Here is a 26,610-nt window from a genome sequence, read left to right as displayed (position 1 = left end):
ATACCAAAATGGAAGTACCGCGCTACGGTATACTACCGAACCCCGTCAACATCTGATACCAGTGCAAATAGGGTAATTCTCTCGTTCTCGTTGCTGCTGTATGCTCCATTAGAGATCCAGTCTATAGGGTGCCTTAGCCCAAGGCGGATAATCACAGGTGGGCTGGAACTCACGGTCCGCTAGTATTGGTGAGTTATTTGCCGTTAATGTTCATGAAAAGTTCACTATTTTGCCATAAACAGTGCCAAAACAAAATAGTTTATGGGTGGATTTGGACAGATTTGGACGTGTTCCATACGACCGGAAGCTGGTCACAAATGCCTTGCCAAATTTATTTCCTACGCAAGTGATGTAAATTTCGCGAATAAATACGGAGTGTAAATACGGAGGAGTGTGGCACCTTTGATTATCCGCCTTGGCCTTAGCCGGTCGTCGGCCGTCGCACAGTGGAGCACTTAGTACGTCAAACCTGATCATAACTATTTTGTTATATTTTTCCGTCACAAATGCCCCAAGAATCTATAACAAATAATATAAGACGAATTTGGAAGAGTATTGTACAGACTAAGCCATAGTGATATCATACTATTATGATTCATTTAGGATTTTGTAAATAAATCTAATAAATACTCAATTTAGTATCCATTGTACTTTCAGAACATTCCTCTGTCCATGACTTGTGGTGCATGACTTGATACTGTAACTCTATCAAAAACTGGAGAAAATACTTAAATTGGATATTTGCCCAAGGATTTGCGGAAGGTTTTCTTTCACCATTATATCCAAGTAGAATAGAACTTTCAAATGGTAGCAGCGGAAAATATACAGATTGACTTATTTAACCTTCTTAAAAAGTCTGCATATTTGCTTTGATTGAAAATCACGCGATAGCACCTTGCATGACGTATATAATCATGATATACGAGCGTAAACACACTAACAAATAGAAATGCTCAGATACAGTTGATTCTAACCTCTTGTAATGAGAGTAAACAATACTTTTGAATGGGAATAGCTCTAAAATAAAACTTTGCAACAGAAAATAATTTCAATTTGTATTTTTGGACTTTTGATCGGGTTTTTATTTTCTTTACTCCACTGTGCGTCGGCCACTTTTTGCGCGCTCAGTGTGGATGATCCAACGTTCAGGTGAAGACGAGAAGGGTGGCGAACACCCGCTTCGCAGCTAGGCACAAAAAAGGAAGAACCACAAAACGGAGAGGAAAAACGCTATACTATGTGCTTTGACAAAAGGTGTTTGGCTTCTAGGCGATCCAGTCAAGGCCGGACAAAAATCGCCACACCATCACCGGTTACACAGCCAGCGGAGAACTTGTTTGCTAAAGTTGCGAATCGGGCCGGCTCTCCGCCGGGCGATTCTCATACCTGCAAAGGCAGCAGCTTCTATGCTTCTTTTCGTAAATTATGTCACGGACACACGGCCGACGACCGCCTCTTTCCCCGTACGAGCGCAAGAGTTCAATGGCTTTGCGCGGGACACGCCGCACTGGGAAGGGATCCATATGTCTCTATTCGGTCAAACTAGAAGACGACGCTTTTTTCGCTGATCGCGCACATTCTTACTTAGGGGAAAGTGGAGTAAGACGGCCATATGGGGCAATACGAGCATCATCTCTAGACCACAACTTTTTACAGTTAATTTGGTAGAAATGTGTGTAAACCGCTTTGATAATAAGCTAAGGTTACCTATGCAATAGTATAATCACAGACAAACGGACATAACGGTCACATACTATTCATCAAATAAGCAATTAACACTTGGAAAACGATGCATCCGGTAAAATGTGTGACGGCAAACTTGCTATGTTTAAAAAATCATAGCTCAGAAATTTATTGACGAATTTCAAATCTATTGGCGCCACTTGAAACTACAGGATGGCAGCTCCCACACCTGGACCCTACCTATCAACCCATCAACTCATAAACTGGGGTCCAAAGGCTTTACTTCCCTGTCGAAGGAAGGCGTGATCAGGCGTGATGCCTCAGAACATCCCAGCGGCGCCGACTGGGATTGAACCCAGGCCTCTTCAGGTGAGAGGTAATCACGCTTACCACTTCACAACCGACGCCGCTGATTTCTGGGCAATTTTTTTTTCAAATATTGCCAATTTTCCGTTACACATTTTAGCAGAGGCTCAATGTTCGGATTGTGACGCTCATAGTCAACTACCTTGGTGTTAGACGTTTAAACACTACCACAATATGTTGATCATGCTACCCATGATAGTGCACTCACTCAACAGATCTTCTTCGCATTTCAAGCTTATTGCGTGCTCTCAACTTAGTGTTCTAGATGCAGTTATTGAGAGCTTTCAAAGCCTGTGCCATTTTTGTATTAGTATAATTGTGTGGCAAGTACAATCTATGCCCAGGGAAGTCGAAAAATTTTCCAACCTGAAAAAATTCCTCGACCGGACTGGGAATCGAACCCAGGAACCCCAGCATGGTCTTGCTTTGTAGCTGCGCCTTTACCGACTGAGCTAAGGGAGGCCTCACTCAACAGATGGCGATAGTATTTTAGCGACGATGTTTTTCAGCGAGAAATATGCTATCTGTTATCATAACTTATGTCTGTTTGTCTGTGATATAATGTTACATAATGTTGATACAATGTAAAATTCGTTAAAAAAAATTGTAACAGTGCTACACTATGCTTAGTTCTGAGTTGGAAGTTCATTAAACTAACGAACGAAAAAGAACCCAGAAGAAACCAAGACGATACGTCATCAAAGCACACTTTTATTTGCGATTTCGCACCTTTGAGGAGTGCAGATTCAACTGCAAAATTAAATAATCAGGGTGACCGGGAAATCGGGATAACCGGAAAATACCGGAAATTCGATGTCACCGGGCTAAAATCGTGAACCAAATTGAAAAAAAAATGTGCTTCTTCTTCTCTTTAAAAAATCTCAAGACTAGATATTCAGGATACAGTTACTTTGAAGAACAATTGAGCGGTTCCACGAACAAGTGGGAAATTTTTCCAGTTTTTATTTTTTGTATTTTTTGATTTGCATGAAACCTTGCATACAAGTTTTTGGGGAAGAAAAACGCCGTTTTGCATACTTGGTTCGCCATTTTGAATCTAGCCTTACTTATGAGAAGGGCCTATGAAAAATGCACATGATATCTTCAAAAAATTGTATCTCGGAAACGGTTTGTCCGATTGGTTTGGTGTCTTGGGCGAAGTTTTAGACAATTGTTGGTGTTATATGGAGAAAATATGCACGGTAAAAAAAAAGTTTGGTATTTGTGTTTTGAACTAAAATATAAATTTTCCCTTTAAAGTGACATGTCAATAATTTTTTTATTATCCTTATGTTATAGCTGACTGAAAATGCTATCTAGTGCACAGTAGGTTGTTCTGGAGAAAAATAGGTTACAATGAAAAAAATTGTTTTTAAAAAAAATACAATTTTCAAAAAAGCTATTAAGAAAAGTCAAAAAAGTTTGTCACCCTAATTTTATGAAAGTAAATCAAATTTGCAAACAAAAAGTACTTCGGTAACATTTTTCTAAGATGCACCGTTTAGAAGATATTACTGATTTAATATTGTTTTTTTTGATAACTTAATAAGTTTTGGCCCTTTTCGGATGTACTCCGTGTTTTTCCAGTTTCAAAAGTATTTTTTTCGGAAAGATTGGAAAATTTTGAGTTAAAATGACACTGACAGCTTAAAGATTCGAGTGAAATTCTCTGCCTTAAAAGTATTTTGAAAAACAAGTTACAAAATCCCACTATCAGGAACAATGATTTCTTCAAATGATTTTTGGTGCGTTGTGCTGAAAACGTGCTAACAAGTATTAGATACAGGTAATCAGATACCAGTTAGCTGTACTACGTACAGTTGGTGATTGTAAACATGGTCTTTGTTGGAACCAGTCCACCATGGCGGCGGAAAAACACGGAGTACATCCGAAAAGGGCCAAAACTTATTAAGTTATCAAAAAAAAAACAATATTAAATCAGTAATATCTTCTAAACGGTGCATCTTAGAAAAATGTTACCGAAGTACTTTTTGTTTGCAAATTTGATGTACTTTCATAAAATTAGGGTGACAAACTTTTTTGACTTTTCTTAATAGCTTTTTTGAAAATTGTATTTTTTTAAAAAACATTTTTTTTCATCGTAACCTATTTTTCTCCAGAACAACCTACTGTGCACTAGATAGCATTTTTAATCAGCTATAACATAAGGATAATAAAAAAATTATTGACATGTCACTTTAAAGGGAAAATTTATATTTTAGTTCAAAACACAAATACCAAACTTTTTTTTACCGTGCATATTTTCTCCATATAACACCAACAATTGTCTAAAACTTCGCCCAAGACACCAAACCAATCGGACAAACCGTTTCCGAGATACAATTTTTTGAAGATATCATGTGCATTTTTCATAGGACCTTCTCATAAGTAAGGCTAGATTCAAAATGGCGAACCAAGTATGCAAAACGGCGTTTTTCCTCCCCAAAAACTTGTATGCAAGGTTTCATGCAAATCAAAAAAGATGAAAATTACTCGTTGCTTTAATGATATGGAACCGCTCAATTAAAAGAACTTTTTCCAAAGCAGTTTTGAACAGATTTTAGAAAAGATTCTAGAGATATGTAATACCAAGGTACTTCGGACAAAAAGTTCTAGGGAGTTTTGGGTTGAACTATACTGCCCATAATCGCATATCAGTCCCATATGGATTGGAAATCAAGCAAAGATGGGACTGATATGCGATTATGGATAGTATACTAGGGTTATGACTAGAGCTCCAAGTCAATTGTGTGAGATCAGTGTTTTTTTAAGTAGCCCTGTGAACAATTTCTCGGGTACAACTTGGACTAGGAACTACTTGAAAAGCAGCTCCAGATAATTTTAAGGAAGAACTCCAAGACGATTCAGATTAAAAATTTATAAGAACTCGAGGTGAACAGTATGGGAATTTCTAAGGAGGTGAATTCTTTAAAAAAGTTTATTATTCAAAAAGAATCTAAGGACGAATTTGATGATTGTTTTAGTGTTCTGCAGAGAATTTGCACTGTTATAAAGAAAATTTATGGCACTCCCTTGAGCTTGAGCTTGAGCTTGAGCTTGATTGACCGCCCACGGTTGCTACTCTGTTATTGCCAGATCAGCTGTAATTACACAGAGAACCAATAGACGATGCTTGGGACTAGCAATCATCCTCAATGTGTAAAAACTGGTGATCTTAAATTAGGCAATACCAGCGCCGGCCGCGCCCGAACACATGTCAAGAAAGGAATGGGAAGGATTGTGTTGACATGACACTCGCTTTGATGGAAGCCGAGAACACCTCTGCATTTCCACGAGGAATCACTGGGATGTTGGATAAGAGGGTTGGGTTTGCAGCAGGGTTCGTTTTGGTAAACGATAAGCTGAATTGATGTCCTAACGATCATATAACGCGAAGGAGCTTGGGGTTAAACCCACGGTCTTCTGCTCAGTAAGCAAAAACGTTTGCCACTAGGCAGACGAGCACCTTTTTAATCACCAAGTTGCTGTTATTACCATGTAGTCATATTAACAAATAAAACGATTGACGAATCTTGAATGTGGATGGGCCTGAGATTAGACTCATGATGTTCTGCTCAGTAAGCAAAAACGGTTGCTCTAAGGCCACCGAGCCCCTCATATCACATAATACCGTTGCTCAAATTTTTGTATCCATTCAAACCCGGAACCAACGACAACAACGAGTTTCGCAAAATACACGATACACAAGCGATTTTACCATAAATCTCTTTGATATGTAAGGACCTGGGACCACGTTTTTCTGCTCAGTAAGCAGGCCACTGTAACCGACGATCTTTCAAATCCGAAAACTAAAAACTACGAAAAAGTACTTATAGGCCTTCATTAAGTTCCACTTTCACGCGACGTTCAATGTTTCAATTTGCTCTTTACGTATTGTTCAGGCTCTAAATAGGCTCTTTTCAAAAGTTACGCGAGAAATACGCACAATCGTCGCCTACCTCGCAAAACTGGTTCCAAACAACAACAAAGGCATAAGCAACGATGGATTGTTGAACTTTGCTGGCTGGTGTAGTGCTGCTGAAAAAAGATAAGTCTATTATTTTGGTTAGTGATCGTTTGGATTTGGGTCACCCCACGTTGTGTTTAGGTTAGTATAAATAAATAATACTATTTAGTCATATAAATCACCACAGCTCATTATCTTCAGCGTTATCGGTTTTCGTTTCTGGATCTTTAGTTGCCTCTGTGATATACTTACTTGCGGCATACTATTTTGGGAGTGTATATGAGCGTGTACCATGTACGGTAGCTCATCTCACATCGTGATGGTGGGACATAGTAGACAAATTAGAGAGAAAACAAGGAGGTATTAGTATTAGTTATATGTAAACAAACAAAACAAAAGAAGAGAAGAGGAAAGAAGAGCAGAAAAATAAAAAGGGGATAAAGTAGATAACAAAGAAAAGAAACGTAGGCAGATTATTAGAAAAGGCATAATCCGATACTCAGCAATCAAATGTCACTCCCGCCGAGATCTCAGCAAAACCCCCTCCCCGCCGAGCTCTGTAGAAAAAACTAAGTGTGTAGATAGATTAGTAGGAAAATAAATAAAACTACTTTATGACTCAAAGTGCAATGAATGAGCGTTAGTTTCGGGATCATTTCAGTGTTAGAGTTATGTTAGTTTTGATCCGTAATCAGCCCTGCTGACCCCTCCAACATTAGTTGCAGGCAGTGGTTGTTAGATAATGCGGCACTGTAACTACTACTATTTTAGAGGTATGATTCGTCAAGTTTATACAACTCAATGTTTCAATTGAGCCAAACTATCTATCTTACAATTACAAAAGCAAACCTAAACTTACAATTATATGCAAATGCAAAATGAAACTTGACAAATCATCGTTAATCCCCTTATTACAGGGTAGGGCCTGACGATTTCAATCTAATTTTGATCAGTGAACAGGCACCATATGGTACATTTTCTCACGATGAACCTATCATTTCCAGCCTATCTGAACTATTTAATAAATGGAAGCCATAACATGGGTTACGCTCCCCCTAAGCGGGCCCTCCGCATCCTGTCTCTGTCTTATCTCAAATACAAAATGCCAATGGTATGAATGCATCTATATATATTGTTCAGGCTTCAGAATCGTCCAGTGGGCAGTGCACTCTACACTCCAAGTTACCTTTTTTTTCAAATTTACCGCAAATTTGATATTTTACCCATTGAGTGTTGATTAGTCACAATGAAACATTGTGACAGAAGTTGAGGTTACTAGTGTATTAAATAATCTAGGTCCTATTTAGGATTATATCTGAAAAATCCAAATCTGGCCAACGCCCACCCTAAACCTAAACCTGTTCTAATCCACCTGAAATGACTAACGTATGGAAGACTTTGACTACCCAGCCATGCAATAGTCTCATTCCGTGCCTTATGGCAACTTGATGATTCTATTGCGCTCATCTTTTGGCACCACCCAGGGGAGACTTGGTCCTGTACCCAATGCTTAACTTATCTCCATTCCACTCAGCTACTCGCAATTTCTTGTGATATAGTGGGCGGAATATTATTATATGAGACAATTCAATGCAGACGTCTTTCCAAATTTGTCAGATCGACAGGTAATCGGTGAGTTACCACGATAGTTGCTATTCAACAACTCGACAACGTCCCATCGTCAACGCCTGCTATGAGAATTTCCCATTGCAGACGCCAACGAAATGACGTCATCGAGCTATCGACCAACTACCTAGGTATCGCCTGGTACCTATAGCACGATGCTAGGAGGCGAACCGGAAAAATCGATGAGCTACCTCCCCCTAAAGAAAATTTATGGCACTCCCAAAGATAAACTCGAATTTATTTTAGATTAACTCTATAAAAATAAATTCTTTTGAAAGAATAACTTCAACTTAAATATAATCCTGCTAAGCTCTGTAAAGCTCTGGAACTTTAAATACGGAAAGTTGGATGTTAAATTGTTGTTGATCGTCTGTTTTCTCGGCAGCAACCATTGTGTGGTCCTCCTCATTGTTCTTCATCAGCAGTTCTTTCGGTCGATGCGTCGTCGACTTTGGAAAGCAACCGTTTAGTGATGAGTGTGTGAGTGCTGACCACGTTTTGCGTCCATTGCTGCAATGGAAGCGCTCTGACCCCCGTTGGCGAATCTGCCATACAATGAAACCACTGGAAGTGGCTCCCGTTCTGGTGGAGTAGGCTTATTTGATAAAGGAAGATAAAATGTTTATTGTGTTGTACATTTTGACTATAATTGATGTATTGTATAGTGACCAAGAATCCTCGGCTCTGTAAAGTTAATTCGTTTGAGCCTTATCGAATAAATCAATAAACAACTATAAGAACCTTATTGTAACTAAAATCAAACACTTCATCAATAAGTAGCTTTTGGTTTTATATATAATTAATCTACTGATTGGTTTGAGTTAAATTTGAATCCACATTTCTAAAATTTCACCTTTCACCCAGTTCATGTACCTGATGAGTTTAAATTTTTATTCTTGTCAATGTCCATACAATTTTACCCTTGGATTATTTTCAATGTCCTAGAACTCTAGTTTTGTAGGTAATTCTGAGTAGAATTCCAAGGCAACCTTGAGTAGGACAGCTTTTGACTCTAATTCTTAAGGAATTATGAGAACATTAGAACGAAAAGGAGGATTACACCATGATCATTCTGAGGAGAACTTCAAGATAATACAAAATATGACATTCTGAGGATAATTTAAAGAAGATTCTGGGACAAAAAGAATCCGAAACATATTTCCATGTGAGTTTTCAAAAAAATCATAGGATTACAATTGAATATGAGTATGATTTCTATCGTTGAGGTTCGAACTCGAACTCGGTCAAAAATTTCAAGAGGGTTCTGAAAAATTTTGTGGAGAAATCTAAGCAAAACTGCAAGTAATTTTTCAGATAAGAATTTCATAGTTGTGAATTGAATACCAAGAAAATGAGCAAAATTCAACGGTAATTCCAACATATATTCAATTAGAATTTTAAGAATAATTCCAACGGATTTCTTAGGAATATCCTTAGAAAATTGTGAGCTAAATTTCAAGTGGATTTCGAGGAGTATTCTAAGGATATTCCGGTTTTTAGATAATTAAAGTAGAATCCCAGCAGCATTTCGACGAATTTTTGGGATTTCCTAGCAGAACTAAAAAAAATATTCCTAAGATAATTCCATGAGAATTTCAGGATAATATTAAGTCAATTCTGAGGTGAACTCCAAGTGAATTTTCAGGAGAATTCTTCAGGCAATTCCTAGCAAGTATTATAAATAATTGAATTAAAATAGTTTTCTCAAGATGTTGTAATATTTTTTTAAATCATATTTTCCTTTACACTAGTCAATAATACCTATTAGAATTTCTAGCTCAATTTAAAATGTTTCCATTATACATTTGAATTGTATTTTTGAAAAATGCGGGAAATTAGGATCATAGGTTAATGAAACTATGGTACCTGTCCCAAGACGACCTAACGACTCATTCAGTCTTGTTCGGTCCAGTAGATGTTCGGCCCAGTAGAATGAACATCAACTCTTGGTGTAGAAGAATTCTGTTTTTTTTTTCAGTAATTCAAAAATTAGATCTGGATATCTATGTCATTTAATATTTTAACACGCTATCTCGACGTTTCATTCCTCATTTCGGGAATAGTTCTAATAATTAGGCAATGTCTTCTTCCCTCCCCTTGGCTAGTTTTTTAACCTGGACGTTGGTGGGCGGACCTAATCTTATGCTTCATAGTGGAGCGTTGGAGACGGTTGGTTTAGGTCCGGCATCGTTGGCTCATGGCGTGACAGAATAGCGTCATGAGCATGCGATGAGGATTACTGAGCTTTCCCTCTCTGATGAACCATTGCATAAGAGAACCAAAGTTCTAGCCTGAAGTGATAGTATCACACTTGTTACTCCTTTATTCGAAAGCCGCGTTTTAGTACGCTAACGTATAGGCACTGACGTTGGGTGCGATACTGGCGGGTTTTGCCGCAAATCACTCTTATTTTGTTTATTTTTTCGCAGATAGATTTATTTGGGTTTGTAAGGGAATTATACTATTGAAATATTTCAGAAAGTGCCCAACAGTGTGCTCCTTCTACTTGCGTGACAAGCTTTCGTTGTTGTTTTCATTGAGGTATTACTCAGGGAACAATGTTAAACACCATTTTTGTACATTGCAACTAATCTTATATGTGCTTCATTTTGGTTTGGGATAAGTGTTTGAACTATGGCTCGGGATTTCCACTGTGGCGTGCTTCTATTGTGACATAACCATACGTTTTTTGTGGTGCGACATAGTGGAAACGTGTGAGCGTAGTTGAAGCATATACCCTATGTAATTTAAAAATCAGCTAGGAAACTAACTTCAAAGTGAAGCATTTTAGTCACTTGAAGGTGTCACCTGGGACGAACTAATATATATTAAATATAGGTCAAAGTCAAAAACAACTTGAAACACGTTAAATTTTAGATTACATTCACAAGTGCAGGTACTTAATAAAGCATGGTAGGTAGATTAGAGATTTCAATTATTTATTAAATTAGACTAGAGATATCATAATCATCAAACGAACTTAAATAAGAAAATTTAGATAGCCTAGTAGCATTAAGTGGATTAACAGAAGAGTTAGGATGCGGAGAGTCCGTTTAGGGAGGCAACTAGCCTTTAAAGCAACTGGAAACGAGCCTTTTCATGTATTGTCTATTTATTTTGATTATTGCTTTATAATATCAATTTGGTATATATGTGAAAGGATGAATCAGTGGGAGATGGATTTTCGGTTTCTTTACATTTAGCATCACTATGTGTCATTTCCTCAAAACCCCCCAATAACCGGCCTCTTCAATCCCTTCCTTTTCCCATGGCGTTCAAGTGGTCCGCATAGACTATTCAGCCATTACCCGTCCTTTATCCTCGGCTTTGGATTGACTTGCGCTCCCATTGCCCCACCAAACGCTGCAAAATGAAAATGAAAATGAAATAATTAGGCAATGTCTTCTTATTAGGTAACTAAGCAAACGCGGAGCACCTTCGTGATGCAAGTTCGCAGATCGCATAAAGATTATCATAGTTCATATCTAAAACGCGTGACGTGTTAGAGAATAGATTTATTCTAGACTTTAATTCAGGAGTCCAAAATAATTTCAAATATGGTAAAATATCTCTGTTATTGAAAGTCGTGTTACACAGTTTTTAATCTAGTTGTGCAAGATCTTGCAATATAAACTTTAGACGAATACGTACAGAGAGGAAATCAATGTCTACCTTTTTTGGATGACTGGCAAATCAATTTGCATGATTCTATTTCTGGAAGTTTTTTGTTCATGTTTAAGTCACATTTTGGTAACTTTTTAAAATGATTTTGGTCACTTTTTTAAATGATTTTAGTCACTAATTCACTGTTTTTATTGCTTAACACTGCTATCAGCCCTGAGTTACTCTTTTTCAATCTTGTGTGGAGGTGCCATATTCAAATTTACTTTAAAAAATTATATTATAAAGATTCATAAATCTTATAATGAATGCGGCAAGATGAGCAGCATCAATGAAATCGGGTAACAATGCCTAAAATTAATTACATACCCTTTCATACACAGCAATGCAACAAAATTGATCGAGTTGGTCATGGTAGTTTAGCACAGTTAAGACTAATTTATGATAAAAGTTCAAATTATTGGAAAAAAATCTAGCTTCAAGTAAAGTTTCATTAAGTTTATTGAAAGATTGTTGTATAATTTTAATGAACCTTGCAAAAAAATCCCAATACGGACTTTACACTACTTATTTACGTCAAAAAAGCTATTAATGGCAACGATCAGAGGTTGTAGCCAAACTTTTTTTTTGTAAACATTTGGGAAAAAATGTCGTGATATTTTTCCCCACACAATTTCTATGACATTTAACACCTCTGACTACGATTATACTGGTGTTGTCTGGTTCTTACCCCATAAATAGAAAATTGTGCCTGAAAAATTTAAATTTTCTTTGAATTATGAATTTAAACAGGTTCGCGTGATTTTTCCCCAAGCATAGGATCAACCCCTGAAGCTTCTGTAGGATTATAGAAAAAAATATTTTCTGGTCAAAATTGTGGAATTTTATTCAACTTTCGTAAGGGCGTCTATCGCGCCGCACTTTCCCCTATATTTATATCGTCGTCTATGACGGTTTCAGTGTTCTTGCAGACTTCGGGCTGTCACACGTTTGTAGGCGAGAAGTACGATGTATTTTGCTTTGCACTGCAAAAACACATTCGACGCTAGCTCGCTCAACATATACGGAGTTGATCGGTTTACATGGGTGAGAAGCAGATGACCGAACGTGACTGAAGGATCAACATGCGAATGAATGAGTTGATGTGTTGGCCGAAGAATCTCGAGATGCGCAAATGGATGACTATATTTTGAAGAAGTGTTGTCGAAACTTTAGTCGTAGTATTAAAAAAAAAAAATCAATCTTGGATATTTTTTCGTGTGCCACTTAGGGCCTGTTCATAAACTACGTAGACAGTTTTTTTGAGATTCTTGCCCCCCCCCCTCCCCCTGCGTAGACAATTGTCCATACAAAAAATTTAAAATTTGTATGGGCCGTGGATAATTGTCCCCCCCCCCTCTAAACTGTCTACGTAGTTTATGGACAGCCCCTTAGCGGAACGAAATGGGTCGTGAAAAAAAATCTTGTCAATTTGTTTACGTCTGAGTTCTTAGAATTTTCTCAGATTTCGAAAAAATTTCACGTTCGATATTTTTTTAGGAAATTTTGCCCACAGATAGGGTACATGTCGGCTTCAGTACACATTGCCTGTTTTCGACAACTAAAAATTAGGCGTTAATTTCTCTGTATTTTCCTATCAACCACTTCACTGAATGTATTCGAACGATTTCTTAATCTTTCAGCTTCAATCTGATTACATTTTTACGACTGAGCAATCATGTTATGCCAGTTTTTTCTTTGAATGGAACATACGCACTCCTGATTTCGAGTGGACGATAATAGAACAGTACGTTAACATATGTGATTAACGCGCAGTTCAAATGGAAAAGTTGTCGAAGAAAAAGAGGCTGTCGAGAATAGTCAGGGTGGCCATTCAAATTTCATTTTTCAATTCCCGGTTTTTTTCCCGGTTTCTTAAAAAAAATATACCTTAAACAAAACAGGCGTTCAAAAATAATCCTTTAGATACAATGATAAAATTTTGTCAGTAGAATTCCTCTACAATATGCAGGGCTGGTAGTGGGTTATACAATAGTATTGATAGTATTTATTGATCGGAAAGATATAAAAGATATGAATCTAATTTGTCGTAGGAATGCGATCCGCTTTGATAAATATTATAAATTCTTAAATCACCATGAGCATTTTACAAATTTTTTAGGAAATCTTGAAATTGCAAAAAAAAATTAGGCACAGAGAAAAATGCAACGTCTTGGACGAATTCGTCAATTTTAAGACAAGCAATTTTAAAGATCTCGAATATAGAAACTTCTGTAATACTTCAAACATAAACAAATTTTCATATCTCTGGAACCTAGACAAGTGTTCTGGATCGTACCAAAAATTTTCTCGAAAAATCTCGATCTTCAAAAAAGTTGTAAGATTCTGGTATACATTTTAGAGATATTGGATTTTTTTTTAATGCTGGTACATAGTAATTCGTTATCTTTAATTCAAACAAATTAAGAAAGCGTAGAATAATTTACGATATGTTAGAATGTAATTTCACAGTCCGAGAAACATTAAATGATTCTAAAGTATAGAAAATATTTCATGATTTTAAACACCTTAAATCTGGGATTGGAAATTTGCTGATTCCGGATTTGTAGAAAATATAATTTGGTGGGCTTGGAAAAGAACTTCTGAAAAAAAGAAGATTCTACTACATGATTTTTCGATGTTTGCCGATACTAAAGCTTCCGGCCTTCAAAAGATTTATTGAAATTCAGGTATTTGAAAAAAATCTCTACCGCTTGGAAAGTAGGCTTGGAAAACTTTCAAGATAACGAAGAGATATCGGAACCAGAGTTTTTTTTTCGAAACCTCAGAAGATCATAGACAATGGAAAAAAAAATTGAATATCCTTATTTTTCTAGAAGATATCTGACTTGAAATAAATGCACTCTGGCCATTCTATTTAAGAATTTAAAAACCTGTTTTCTGGTTTTTTTCTTCAGATGTCTAACCTAGTTTTCCCAGTTTAATTGAACCAGTTAAATATGGTAAAATATCCCAAGTACCGTCACAAGTTTCATCGCATGATAAAACACAAATCCTTACTTGAAGCATAAATTATTATTTCGCTTACCTGTTGACCCTAAAGAATACAGTATTTAATATGTAGTAGGTTCAAATTATGTTATTCTCAATTGGGGATTGGAATTGAGAAGAGAAATTCAAGGAAATTCGAATGATGATTTTTTAAATACTCTTAAAAGAATCTTTACAGGATTCCAAGAGGATGATTTGAGAATGCTCAGCAAAATTTCAAGGAAAGTATTTTTTTATTTATAGTAATTTTCACACTCTCGGATCATTCGTGCTTTATCCGGGTGAGATTTGAACTCATGATTTTGGAGTGAGAGGTATGGATTCAAATCTTTATGTTTTACAGACTAACCTCAGTATTCAAAGATGTCCTAATCTTGGTATCTGGTTAGCACAAAGTGCACAAATTAATGTTTAATTTATCTCTATGGTGTCGAACATTTGCATTCCAAGCATGATCGGAGTTTGCAAGTAGTTTGAGACGGCTTGAATCTGCTTCTCTATCTAGAACTAGCTTCGTGACAGGATATGTCTCGCTCAGCCTTTATACTAGAACTACTTCACTAGGAAAACTGTAGCAAAAGAATTCAAGCAATGACACCATATGACACCATATGAAATTCTATAAATTTAGCTATCGTAGTAGGAACAACGACACACGATCTGGGAACGAACAAATTGCGAGTGAGAGAAAATAATAATATGAAAGTTGTAAGTAAGAGAATATAATGATGTAGGGGAAATGACGGCTTCGGCATGCCAGACTATTTTCGGCAACCCAAATTGAAACACTATTTTCACTGGATTTTCTTACGAAAACACTTCGCTGAATGCATGCAAACGATTCTTTATGCTTTCAGCTTCAATTTGACTATATTTTTACCACTGAGCAAAAGCAATCTAGCAAGGTTTTCTTGAAATGAAACACACGCACTACAAATTGTAGCTGATTTCGAGTTGCCGATAATAGAACAGCAGATTTACATGCAGTTCAAATGGAACGGTTGCCGAAGAAAAACTGGTTGCCGACAATACTCGCTCTCACTAGAGAAGATTGGAGCTTTGTAAAAGCGTTTCAAAACAGTTTTTGACAATTCTTTCGACTGAAATTGTTAGAGCAGCTGGCAGTAAAAGATTGTAAACAAACCAATTTTGCATATGTGTGCGTTCGTTAGAAAAAAAGGCTATAGAAAGAAGGTCGCTGCTTAGGTTGCCGAGAATACGTAAATTCCCCTATGTGTTGTAAAGTTGATTGATTCCAAGTAACATTACAATTTTAAAAGTTTAAAGGATTCTTGAAGACCAAATAATGACCAACAAAACTAATGTAAAATCAAAATTTTTACTTGGGATGAGTATATATGATCTTTCCCGGTGCAATTTGGGTTTTCCCGCATTTTTCCCGGTTTTTTTTCCAGGTAAATCCAAATTCCCGGTTTTTCCCGGTTTTCCCGGTTGAATGGACACCCTGGAATAGTTACACTCACCTGAGAAGTTTAGGGCGTTGCAAAACCGCTTTCAAACAGTTTTGGACAATTCTGTCGATTGGAATGAGAAAAGCAGCAGTAAATATATGCAATCAAACAAACACGTCATATGTGTGCGTGACGCTGAGAAAATGCTAATAGAAGCGAGGTCGCTGCTTGGATTGACGAGACTCCATCACGTAGATGATTGTGTGAACTAATAAAAATTTCAACAAATTCAGGGTGGTTAATTTTCCCGGAAAATTTTAATTGAAATTTACAGAATTTCTCGGACATCTCATTTACGCAATGGCTCTTTTTTATTTTCTGTGATTTGTTTTCCGTCGATCTTGTTTTCCGTGCTGAGCAGCAATGTTACCGACGCCAGGGAGGCAGCTCCCACACCTGGACCCTACCTATCGACCCATCAACTCATGAACCGGAGACCAACGGCTTTACTTCCCTTTCGAAGGCAGGCGTGATCAGAGGTGTTATGCCTCAGAACATCCCGACGGCGCCGACTGGGATTGAACACAGGCCTACTGGAGTGAGAGATAATCACGCTTACCACTACACCACCGGCACTTCTAGTCGAATGGCTCTCTTGGCCATGATTTTTAAATTTCGTATTCCCATAAAAATCCAATTGTAGAACAATATGACAATTTGTTGCGATTTTGTTTGTTTCGTTTTTTTTATTTAAATAAAATACCATTACTTTTTTTCTAGCGACAACTGTTGTTCATACCATTACTTACCTTACTTACCAATCAGGCTAAGGCCTTGTTGTCCTCTGCTGTCCGAAGAAGTCGTCTCCACTCTACTCGATCCATGGCCACAGTTCGCCAGCCTCGTAGTCTGCGAAGGGTCCGCAGGTCGCCTTCTACTTGGTCGATCCACCTTGCCCGCTGCGCGCCTCTTCTTCTTGTTCCTGTTGGGTCGCTTTCTAGAACCATTTTCACTGGGTCGTCGTGCGGCATTCTTACGACGTGCCCAGCCCACCGTAGTCGCCCAATTTTTGCAATGTGGACGATGGATGGTTCTCCCAGCAGCTGGTGCAATTCGTGGTTCATTCGCCTCCTCCACGTTCCGTCATCCATCTGCACTCCACCGTAGATGGTACGCAACACCTTCCGTTCGAAAACACCAAGGGCGCGTTGGTCCTCCACGAGCATAGTCCAGGTCTCGTGGCCGTAAAGGACCACCGGTCTAATCAGCGTCTTGTAGACAGTCAACTTCGTGCGGCGGCGAATTTTATTCGACCGGAGCGTCCTCCGGAGTCCAAAGTAGGCACGATTCCCTGCCATAATGCGTCTTTGAATTTCTCTGCTGGTATCATTTTCGGCGGTCACCAGTGAGCCCAAATACACGAACTCATCGACCACCTCGATTTCGTCACCGTCAATCTGAACTCGGGGTGGGAGGCTAACATTGTCTTCCCTAGAACCTCTTGCTTTCATATATTTTGTCTTTGATGCGTTGATGGCAAGTCCAATCCGTCTAGCTTCAGCCTTCAGTCTGATGTACGTTTCCGCCATCATCTCAAAGTTCCGTGCCATAATGTCAATGTCATCGGCGAAACCAAGGAGCTGGATGGACTTCCTGAATATCGTGCCACTCGTGTCTATCCCAGCTCTTCTGATCACACCTTCTAACGCGATGTTGAACAGCAGACACGAAAGTCCATCACCCTGCCGTAACCCCCTTCGAGATTCAAAGGGACTCGAGAGTGTCCCCGATACTCGAACAACGCACGTCACTCGATCCATCGTCGCCTTGACCAATCGCGTCAGTTTATCCGGAAATCCGTACTCGTGCATAATCTGCCATAGCTGATCTCGATCGATTGTGTCGTATGCGGATTTGAAATCGATGAACAAATGATGTGTGGGCACGTTGTATTCGCGGCATTTCTGCAGAACCTGCCGAATCGCGAAAATTTGGTCCGTGGTAGCGCGGGCACCCATGAATCCCGCCTGGTATTGCCCCACGAACTCTCTTGCATATGGTGACAGACGGCGGCATAGAATTTGGGAGAGTACCTTGTAGGCGGCGCTCAGCAGTGTGATCGCGCGGTAGTTGCAGCAATCCAACTTGTCGCCCTTTTTGTAGATTGGGCATACGACACCTTCCATCCACTCCTCCGGTAATATCTCCTCCTCCCAAATCTTGGCAATTACCCAGTGCAGCGCTCTAGCCAGTGCTTCACCACCGTATTTCAATAGCTCACTTGGTAGTTGATCTACACCAGTTGCTTTGTTGTTCTTCAGCCGACCGATCTCCTCCTCAACTTCTTGAAGATCAGGGGCCGGTAGCCTGTCGTCTTCTGCGCGTGCTCCAAGGTCTGTTGCCGTGCCACCTTCGTTTTCTGCTGCTTCACCGTTGAGGTGCTCGTCATAGTACTGCTTCCACCTCTCAATCACCTCACACTCGTTCGTGAGAAGGTTACCGTCCAAGTCCTTGCACATATCGGCTTGCGGCACGTAGCCTTTGCGCGAACTATTTAGCTTCTCGTAGAACTTCCGTGTGTCGTTTACGCGGTACAGATTTTCCATCGCCTCGCGATCTCGATCTTCCTGCTGACGCTTCTTCCTTCGGAAAACCGAGTTTTGTCTGTTCCGCGCTTGTCTGTATCGCTCCACATTCAATCTCGTGCGGTGTTGCAGCATTCTCGCCCGTGCTGCATTCTTCTCCTCTACTAACAGTTTGCATTCGCCGTCAAACCAGTCATTTCTTCGGTCCGGGATTGCAGTACCTAGTGCCGCTACAGCAGTACTACCTATGGCTGAACGGATGTCCCTCCAGCCATCTTCAAGAGAAGCTGCGCCAAGCTGCTCTTCCGTGGGTAGTGCAACTTCCAGCTGCTGCGCGTAGTCCTGGGCAACTCCGGTGTCCCGTAGTTGCTCAATGTTGGGTCGTGGCGTTCGACTTCGACGTGTGTTATGCACCGTCGAGAGTTTTGAGCGCATGCATACTGCAACTAGGTAGTGGTCCGAATCTATGTTCGCACTGCGGTACGTGCGGACGTTGATAATGTCGGAGAAGAATTTCCCGTCGATTAGAACGTGATCGATTTGGTTTTCTGTGTGTTGGTCAGGTGATCTCCAGGTGGCTTTGTGGATATCCTTGCGGGGGAAAAAGGTACTTCGAACTACCATACCCCGGGAGGCTGCAAAGTTCACGCATCGTTGGCCATACCATGCCGGTATTATTTTTCACCATATTTAGGTATTGTTAAAACCGGGAGAAATATGTTGTGCACCGAAAAAAACTGAGGTTTAATTTCTTAAATTCAGTGGCCATCATAAATGTCAACAGACAATAACATTGCAACGAAACGGTTTCAAGCTCTTTGACAAAATAAATTTTGATTGACTTACTTTCCTTCTAAAACCGAAGTTTCCTAAATTATATATTCATTTAATCGCATGATGATCGGTGTCAATGTTTCAAATGTTCCGTATACCCACCCCTGGTCGCGGTTGGTTAAATGGATCCTAAATCATTGTCACATTAAACCGCATGCACTTTCCGCCTGTTGACAACCAGCGAGAGTTACTCTGCTAGATACAGTTTGATTCCATACAGCATCACGCACAAATTTCAACCAGTATGATTGCTTGTGTGCTGCTATTTTTTTGTGCCACCGGAGCAGGGCATGTAGAAATAAGACTCGCAAGCTCACATCGTGCAAAAGGGGTCTGATGATGACGGGGGTGTCGACGGCGGTGGTGTCGGCTGTGGGAGGGGATTATTTTCATCGTTTGTAATTCTATGTTTTCCTCCGTTTCTCTCTCATACAGTTTCTAGTTTTCGTTTTGATTTCCCAGCTCACTCTTTTCGCACTATTACGATTGAACTTGAACTGACGAGAGCACGGAACAGCTCTTGAATTGCTACCACCATTACCACCACCACAACGATCAAGCGTGATTGGATCACTCATTTACGTCGATTACCACCGGTGGTTGGTGGCGGCGACGGCGGCTACTTTGGCCGAAGAGTATATGTACCGGCAGACGGCTTGATGCTACCTTGTTTCTGTTGTTGTTGTTGTTGTTGCGGTTGCATGGGAAATTTGCAGATGATCGCTCGGTTAAGAGGGTGATCGTTTTCTTTATTTTTTTTTCTGATGTCGGAGAGTCGGATGTCGATGATGACGAATTTGAGTTTTGCCCCTTTCTGTGCATCCCCTCAACACACCTATGCCATTTTCTTGGAGCCACCTTCCTAACTTTCTTGTTATGCGCGTGCAGCGTTCAATAACGCGGAGCGTCCATCGGAAAGTAAAAGAATAGGACACAAGCCATAGCAAGAAATTAAAATAATTATAGACGACGGACGGTTGGGCGGCAGGCAGCGTGAAGGTGTTCTAGAAAAGAGTACCTTCCTCGTCTACACTGCTCTATGATGCTTGAGGATGCTTGTGTGGATGGCTTACAACAACAGAACTTACCGATCGTAATTTGCATGAAACCACCTTCGTCGCCGTTTGCTGCGAGGTTGTTTGCTGCTCAATTGTGGATAGATCAGTGTTGGTGGAACCGCCAATTTTTTTTTTTGGGTCGTATGTTCGGTCTGCGCCGAGCGCCAATTTATCTCTCTGTTTTCGATCCATCTTTGTTCCGCCTCTAGTGGTTGTTATTTTTCTCGCTGGTTGCTGCTTCCAACTTCTCCAATGACGTCAGTGGCATTGCTGTTACATGGTTATTTCGGAAATTGACTTTCGAACAATTCGAAGCTATGGACGGGGTCAGATCATTACCGCGAAATTTCCCCCCAATAACGAGTTCAAAAGTTCAACGCGCAATATTAATACGATTACCATTTTTTCTTTTTTTTCCAGATCACCACATCGGCAACGAAGAAACTCTGGGAGAAAGGAGGCAGCAATGATGTCAAAGTGGCAACCGGGGGTGCCACCGGGCCACTGGCGCCGCTACAGTTGCATGGAACCACCGATCATCAGGTGTGGCGTGATTCCACCTGGTCGTCGCAGGGCGATGCAATACTGGCCTCGAGGCGCATTTTTCCACACGCGCCGGACACGAATCCGACTGGATCGACAGGAATTTTAAGGTAGAGTGCCACTGAAATATGGACTTTCTCCCGCAGATCAAACTAATCTTGGAATTGTGTTACGGTTTTTAGCCCACGGGATTCCACCGGAGGACTCGGTGTAAAAATGGTAGAATACGTCCTCGGTGGATCGCCAACGAACAAGGAAAGCCCGCTTGCTAGTTTAGAACCTCGATTTAAGGGATTGAAATTCGATGATAATGACAAGGTAAGTGTGTAAGATGGGAAGGATTAAGGAAATGTTCGTTTTCAGACAAAGAATTCAAAAACCACTGGGTGCTGACTATGAAGAAGTTGTTTATTCTGTAGGTATTCTTATGTCCTTGTTTAATCAGGATTGAGAACATCCTTTTAGGAGACGTAAGCATATAGTACTCGTCGCTGTATACTTGAGGGTATCCGGGGGGTTTTCTAAAAGTGACTCATAAACCTTAAAAGATTCCATAATACATCAGGTAAATCAGTCCTATTGGTTGGAACTTAATTGATCGGCTGAATCGAGAACTCCATGTAATTATGTGAGTTCACAGGATTTTTTAAGTAGCTCTGTGGAAAATTGATTGGCGATTGTGAAGAGAATTCCAGCTGAAAATACCAAGGGAATCAAATTATGAGGGTACAATTTCAAAGTGATTGTGTGAAAAGTTTTAAGAAAATTCCGAGTATAATTTCAAGGGCAGAAAAGAATTTCTAGATATTTTTAAGGATAATTCCTAAAAATGTTTTAGAAGAAATTAAAGAAAAACTCCAAGATAATTCCAGGGCTGTTACAACAGGCGCGGATTTCGCGAATTTCGCGAATTTCGCGGATTTAGCGATTTTCGCGGATTTGTCGCGGGTTTGAATTTTCAGTCGCGAAAATCGCGGAAACATTAAATAATGTCGCGAAAATCACGAAGGGATTGATGTGCTGTCACAAAAATTGTGGAATTCATTGTAACCTTTCCGTCCCGGACTATTTTGCTGTCATCAATTTGTTGTTCATTTGGCTCTCAATTTTTTACCGGTTCAAACCAAACACCGTGTAAATAATCGAGAAATGATCTCAATTCAATAGGTCACACCGGATTTACACGGAAATTCCCTGAGGTCTGTCCAATGCAAGTCATTTTCCTTTTTTTTCAGGTGAACATAGCATTTTTCGTTGTAAAATCATAAACAAATTGTATATATGCGAGTAAATGCCATGTATACCGGATATTCTAGGTTCTCCAAATCGTCCTGGAGTTCAGTTGATTTTTTCTACTATATAAACCAAGACTCCAATAATGTCTGTGGTATCGAAATATGTCCAAACAGATTCAAAGTGTCAATGTGGATTGTACCTGACCTATTGCTACATATACAAGATGTTATAGGTTCTGAAATCATTCTGGAGATGAGATTATTTTTCTACTAGATCACCCAATCTAATTCAATATCTGTAGTATCGAAATATGCCCACACAAATTTGCAGTGTCTATGTGGATCATGCCAACCTATTTCCGTGTATGCCAAATGTTCTAGGATTTCCAAATCGGTATTTTGATACTACAGATATTATCCTAGTCTTTGTTGATCTAGTAAAACAAATCATCTGAACTGCAGGACGATTTGGAGAACCTAGATCATCTGGTATACGTGGAAATAATTAAACATTATAGACACTATGAATCTGTTTGGACACAAGGTTGCAAAGACTCATTTCAGCTAAAATAATGTTTTTCGGAATAATAAAACCAAAAAATGGTATGATGGCATGTTTTACTTGTAACTTACAAGAAGAGGTTACAAAGTATGCGTTGGAAACATAAGACCTGTAAATTTTGCTTTCTATGAGTCACAATCAGCGATTTGCTGATCGCTGAGTGAGTGAGTGAGTGAGTGAGTGAGTTTGTGAAAAATCACTGATTGTGACTCTCATGAAGTGAAATAAACAGGTTTAATATGTCAAACACATTCTTTGCAACCTCTTCTTCAAAATTTGATCATGGCATCTAATTATTTCATAATTTAGAAAAACATTGTTTTAGCTGAAATGAGTCTTTGCAACCTTGTTTGGACATATTTCGATACTACAGACTTTATCCCAGTCATGGTAGATCTAGTAGAATAAATCATCTGAACTCCAGAACGATTTGGAGAACTTAAAACATATGGTATACATGGCAATAGTTCATGCATGATCGACATAGACTCTGTGCATCTATCTGGAAATATTTCGATACTAAAGACATTGTCCCAATCTCGGTTGATGTAGTAGATCAAATTATCTGAACTCCAGGATGATTTGAAGAACCTTGAACACCTGGATTACTCGGAAATAGATCATGCATGATCCACATAGACACTTTGAATCTTATTGGACATTTTCCGATACTACAGACATTATTGCAGTCTTGTTTGATCTAGTAGAGCAAATCAACTGATGTCCTGGACGATTTGAAAAACCTATAATTTTCGGTATACATACTAATAAGCCGTGCATGATCCACAAAGTCACATATATACGATTCGGTTATGATTTGACAACGAAAAGTGCTAGGTTCATATTAGAAAAAAATAAATAATGAAAATGTCTCACCACAGAACCCAAGGAATATCCGTGTTTGGTTTGAATCGGTAAAACATTGAAGAAAACTAGAGCCAAATTAACTACAACATTTAGGACAGCAAAATACGTCAAGAAAATTTGCATTTCAAATGAAAATGTATTTTTTTTAAAATAATGTTTCATCAAAACTAGGCCGGTATTATTCAATAGAATCTCATAATGTAAGGGTGTTTTATTATGTTCACTAATTACTCAGAATTTATAATATACATAAATAACTGAAGATGATACAATGTAATTTAAAAAAAATAAAGGTTACAAACGATACTCCTTTAGTAGTAAAGGCGCAGCTACAAAGCAAGTCCATGCTGGAGGCGACTGGTTTCGATTCACGTCCGGTCTTTTAATTTTTCGGCTTGGAAAATTTCTCTATTTTCTTGGGCATAGGATGGTACGGGCATAGAAAGCTCTCAATTAAAATGTGAAAGTACTTCAAAGAACACTAAGTTGAGAGCAGGCAAAAATCTAATATGCTATAAGCTTGAAATGCCATGTAGTAGTATACAAATGTTATTTTTAGGCAATGAAATTTTTTTTTGGCGCAGATTAGTATTTGAAGTCGCAGATTTCTTTTCAAAAATCGCGGATTTCGCGGATCAAATTTAGAAAATCTTGTAACAGCCCTGTAATTCTGAGTAAAACTTTTAAGACAATCCTAAGGTGAATTGCATGGGAATTTTAAGGAGATTTCATACGAATTAAAAAAATGTAAGTAATTTTCAGTGAATGTTTAGAAGAAGTTTAAAATTTGAAGAGAACCTAGGACAAATTTAATGAATTTTCTGGAGTTTTATAACAAAATTTTCAAAGGACGCTTAAATAGAAATTATTTTAAAACAATTATGAAAAGAACTCTGAAAGAAAACTATATTAAAGGAAATGCTTGAAAACAATCAAATAAGATCCTGTAAAGTTTTGAGCGAATTTTGATAGACCAAAACTTTGAACGCAGAAGCAAATTCAAGATCCAGGAAAAATGCTGTTGTCTTAGTAATGCTCCATTTTATTTAACTTAGTGCTCTGTTCGGCGCAATTTAATAAGTTTTATGCTTAATTTAAGTGTATATAACACAACCGGGAAAACCTCCAAAATTCCGGAAAGAAACGGGAAAAAACTGAGAAATTGCTAATCGGAATTTGCTAATCGGATTTTGCTAATCGGATTTTGCTAATCGGAATTTGCTGGTCACCATAAAAGCCCAGCTCTCCTGTAAAATTTGCTTGAGTGCATGAACTCGAATTCATCAGTGCACTCGTCAACTGGTGCTCATTCGTCCTAAATAAAGGAAATCAATCAATGGTGTTGATTCGGCCAAATACGAACGACTCCGGGTAGATAGTTCGATCAAGTTCTACTAGGTAGAACTGTCGGAGTCGCTCGTATTTGTCTAAATGAACACCAGCCTCATTGAACAGCATTACATTTTTCATAAACAATCGGAATATTTCTGGAGTTTTCTGAATCATTCTGAATCATCATCATTGAATATTTCTGAAGTGAAAAAAAAATGCATGCTTCAAATAAAAAGTTTTTCGAATCTCTAGGTAGTTTGCAGAATCTGCTTCGAACATACAACATTTTTTTAGCACCTCCCCGGTAAGTTAAAAAATTCCCTGATAAACTCAGAGCTTTAGAGCGGCGCGGTGTAGTGGTAAGCGAGATTGCCTATCACCCCAAAGAGCCTGGGTTCAATCCCAGTCGCCGCCGCCGGGATTTTCTGAGGCATAAAATCTCTTATCACGCCTTCCTTCGGAAGGGAGGTAAAGCCGTTGGTCCCTGGTCCATGAGTTGATGAGTCGATAGATAGGTTCCAGGTGTGGGAGCTGCTTCCCGGGCGTCGGTAGCATTGGTACTCAATACGGAAAACAAGATCGACGGAAAACAAGATCAAGGAAAAAAAATGAAAAATTCAGAGCTTTACTAGAGAAGTTATTTGAATTCCAAAGAACATCAGCGAATTTCAGGGAACTTCATTGCAGCTTCGGAAACCTCAGAAAAATGTACATGAGAAACCAAACGTCATTTAAACTCTGAAAATCGTCAAATAATTACCCCATTTAAATTCAAAATATGCCGGTGCCGACTACGTGACTGCTTTCTCACCCGAATGGGTCTGGCATAAAAATCTCTGCTCACGTCTTCCTTCGGAAGGGAAGTAAGGTCTTTGGTCCCGGCCCTTGTGTGTTGAATGGGTGCGATATCCTACGCAGGTGTGAAAGCTGCCTTCCTGGACATTAGATTGTCACCAATGGATGGCAATCGATGTCCGTCGGTGATTGGCAATAGATTGCGGAACAGAGACCGACGATAAATAAAGGAAAGAGCTTTAAATCTAAATTGGTACTTGTTCGAAAAGGTTTAGAGTAATTCTGGGAGGTTCGAAAAGCTTTAAAAAAAGAGCTCGGAAAACATACAGAATTACGTAAATGTTCAGATAACTTCAGAAAAATTCGGGGAACTCCATGTAAGCTCTGGAAACGTGACGTGATGAAACGTCAATAAAGTTCGAAGAAATCCAAGAAATTCAGAAAAGTTCAGCGATTTCAGATTAGATTTGAAAATATTAACAGGAAATCTCTGTGAATCCCTCTGATGTTTAGAATAGGCTCTGGAAGCAGTGTTGAGACTTATTTGTCTTCTTATTCTTCTTCTTTGAATTTCAATCTTATTGCTTATCGCACCTTAGTGATCTAGATGCGAGATATTTTTAAGACAGGTGGGCAGGAACTCACGGTCTCCCAGTGTTGGTGAGTTCTTTGCCGTTAATGTTCACGAAAAGTTCACTATTTTGCCATACAGAAATTCAAAACAAAAATTTTTATCTGCGGATTTGGACCGTTTTTGACCTGTTTCATACGACCGGAAGGTGTATGCTGGCGACAAATGCCGTGCCAAACTGATTTCCTACGCAATTAATCAATCTTTGATGTGAATTTCGCTGATAAACACGAGGAGCATTTCTTATAGCAAACCTGCCATAACAAAATGGGCATGGTTCATTTTAGTAAACAAACTAACACTTCTTCCGACTGTGTCATCTCTCTTACTCGCCTAGATCTAGATGCACTTCTACAGTCATTAATTTACAGCATTCGATAGTCCCTGCGTCTCGATGAGTCGCATCTTCGCCGACTGGTCACCTCCAGACGAATCTAGAACC

General features: G+C 39.0%; 1 protein-coding gene across 6 annotated transcripts in view; it reads left to right on the top strand.

Annotated features, from left to right (window-relative positions):
• pum (pumilio) overlaps window positions 1-26,610 on the top strand; it is a 375,688-nt gene that overhangs the window by 63,154 nt on the left and 285,924 nt on the right. For all 6 annotated transcript variants that reach the window (XM_065226777.1, XM_065226774.1, XM_065226776.1 and 3 more), the window contains 2 exons: window positions 20,624-20,856; window positions 20,929-21,064. In XM_065226777.1, coding sequence (XP_065082849.1) covers window positions 20,624-20,856; window positions 20,929-21,064 — 369 coding nt within the window. The remainder of the gene's footprint in view (window positions 1-20,623; window positions 20,857-20,928; window positions 21,065-26,610) is intronic.

Source organism: Ochlerotatus camptorhynchus, unplaced genomic scaffold, assembly GCF_037179485.1.
Source record: "Ochlerotatus camptorhynchus isolate MF236.1 unplaced genomic scaffold, CSIRO-AGI_Acam_v1.1 ptg000261l, whole genome shotgun sequence".
NCBI classification, from domain to species: domain Eukaryota; kingdom Metazoa; phylum Arthropoda; class Insecta; order Diptera; family Culicidae; genus Ochlerotatus; species Ochlerotatus camptorhynchus.
Note: the sequence above shows the minus strand (reverse complement) of the source record. Positions and strands in the feature narration are given on the sequence as shown.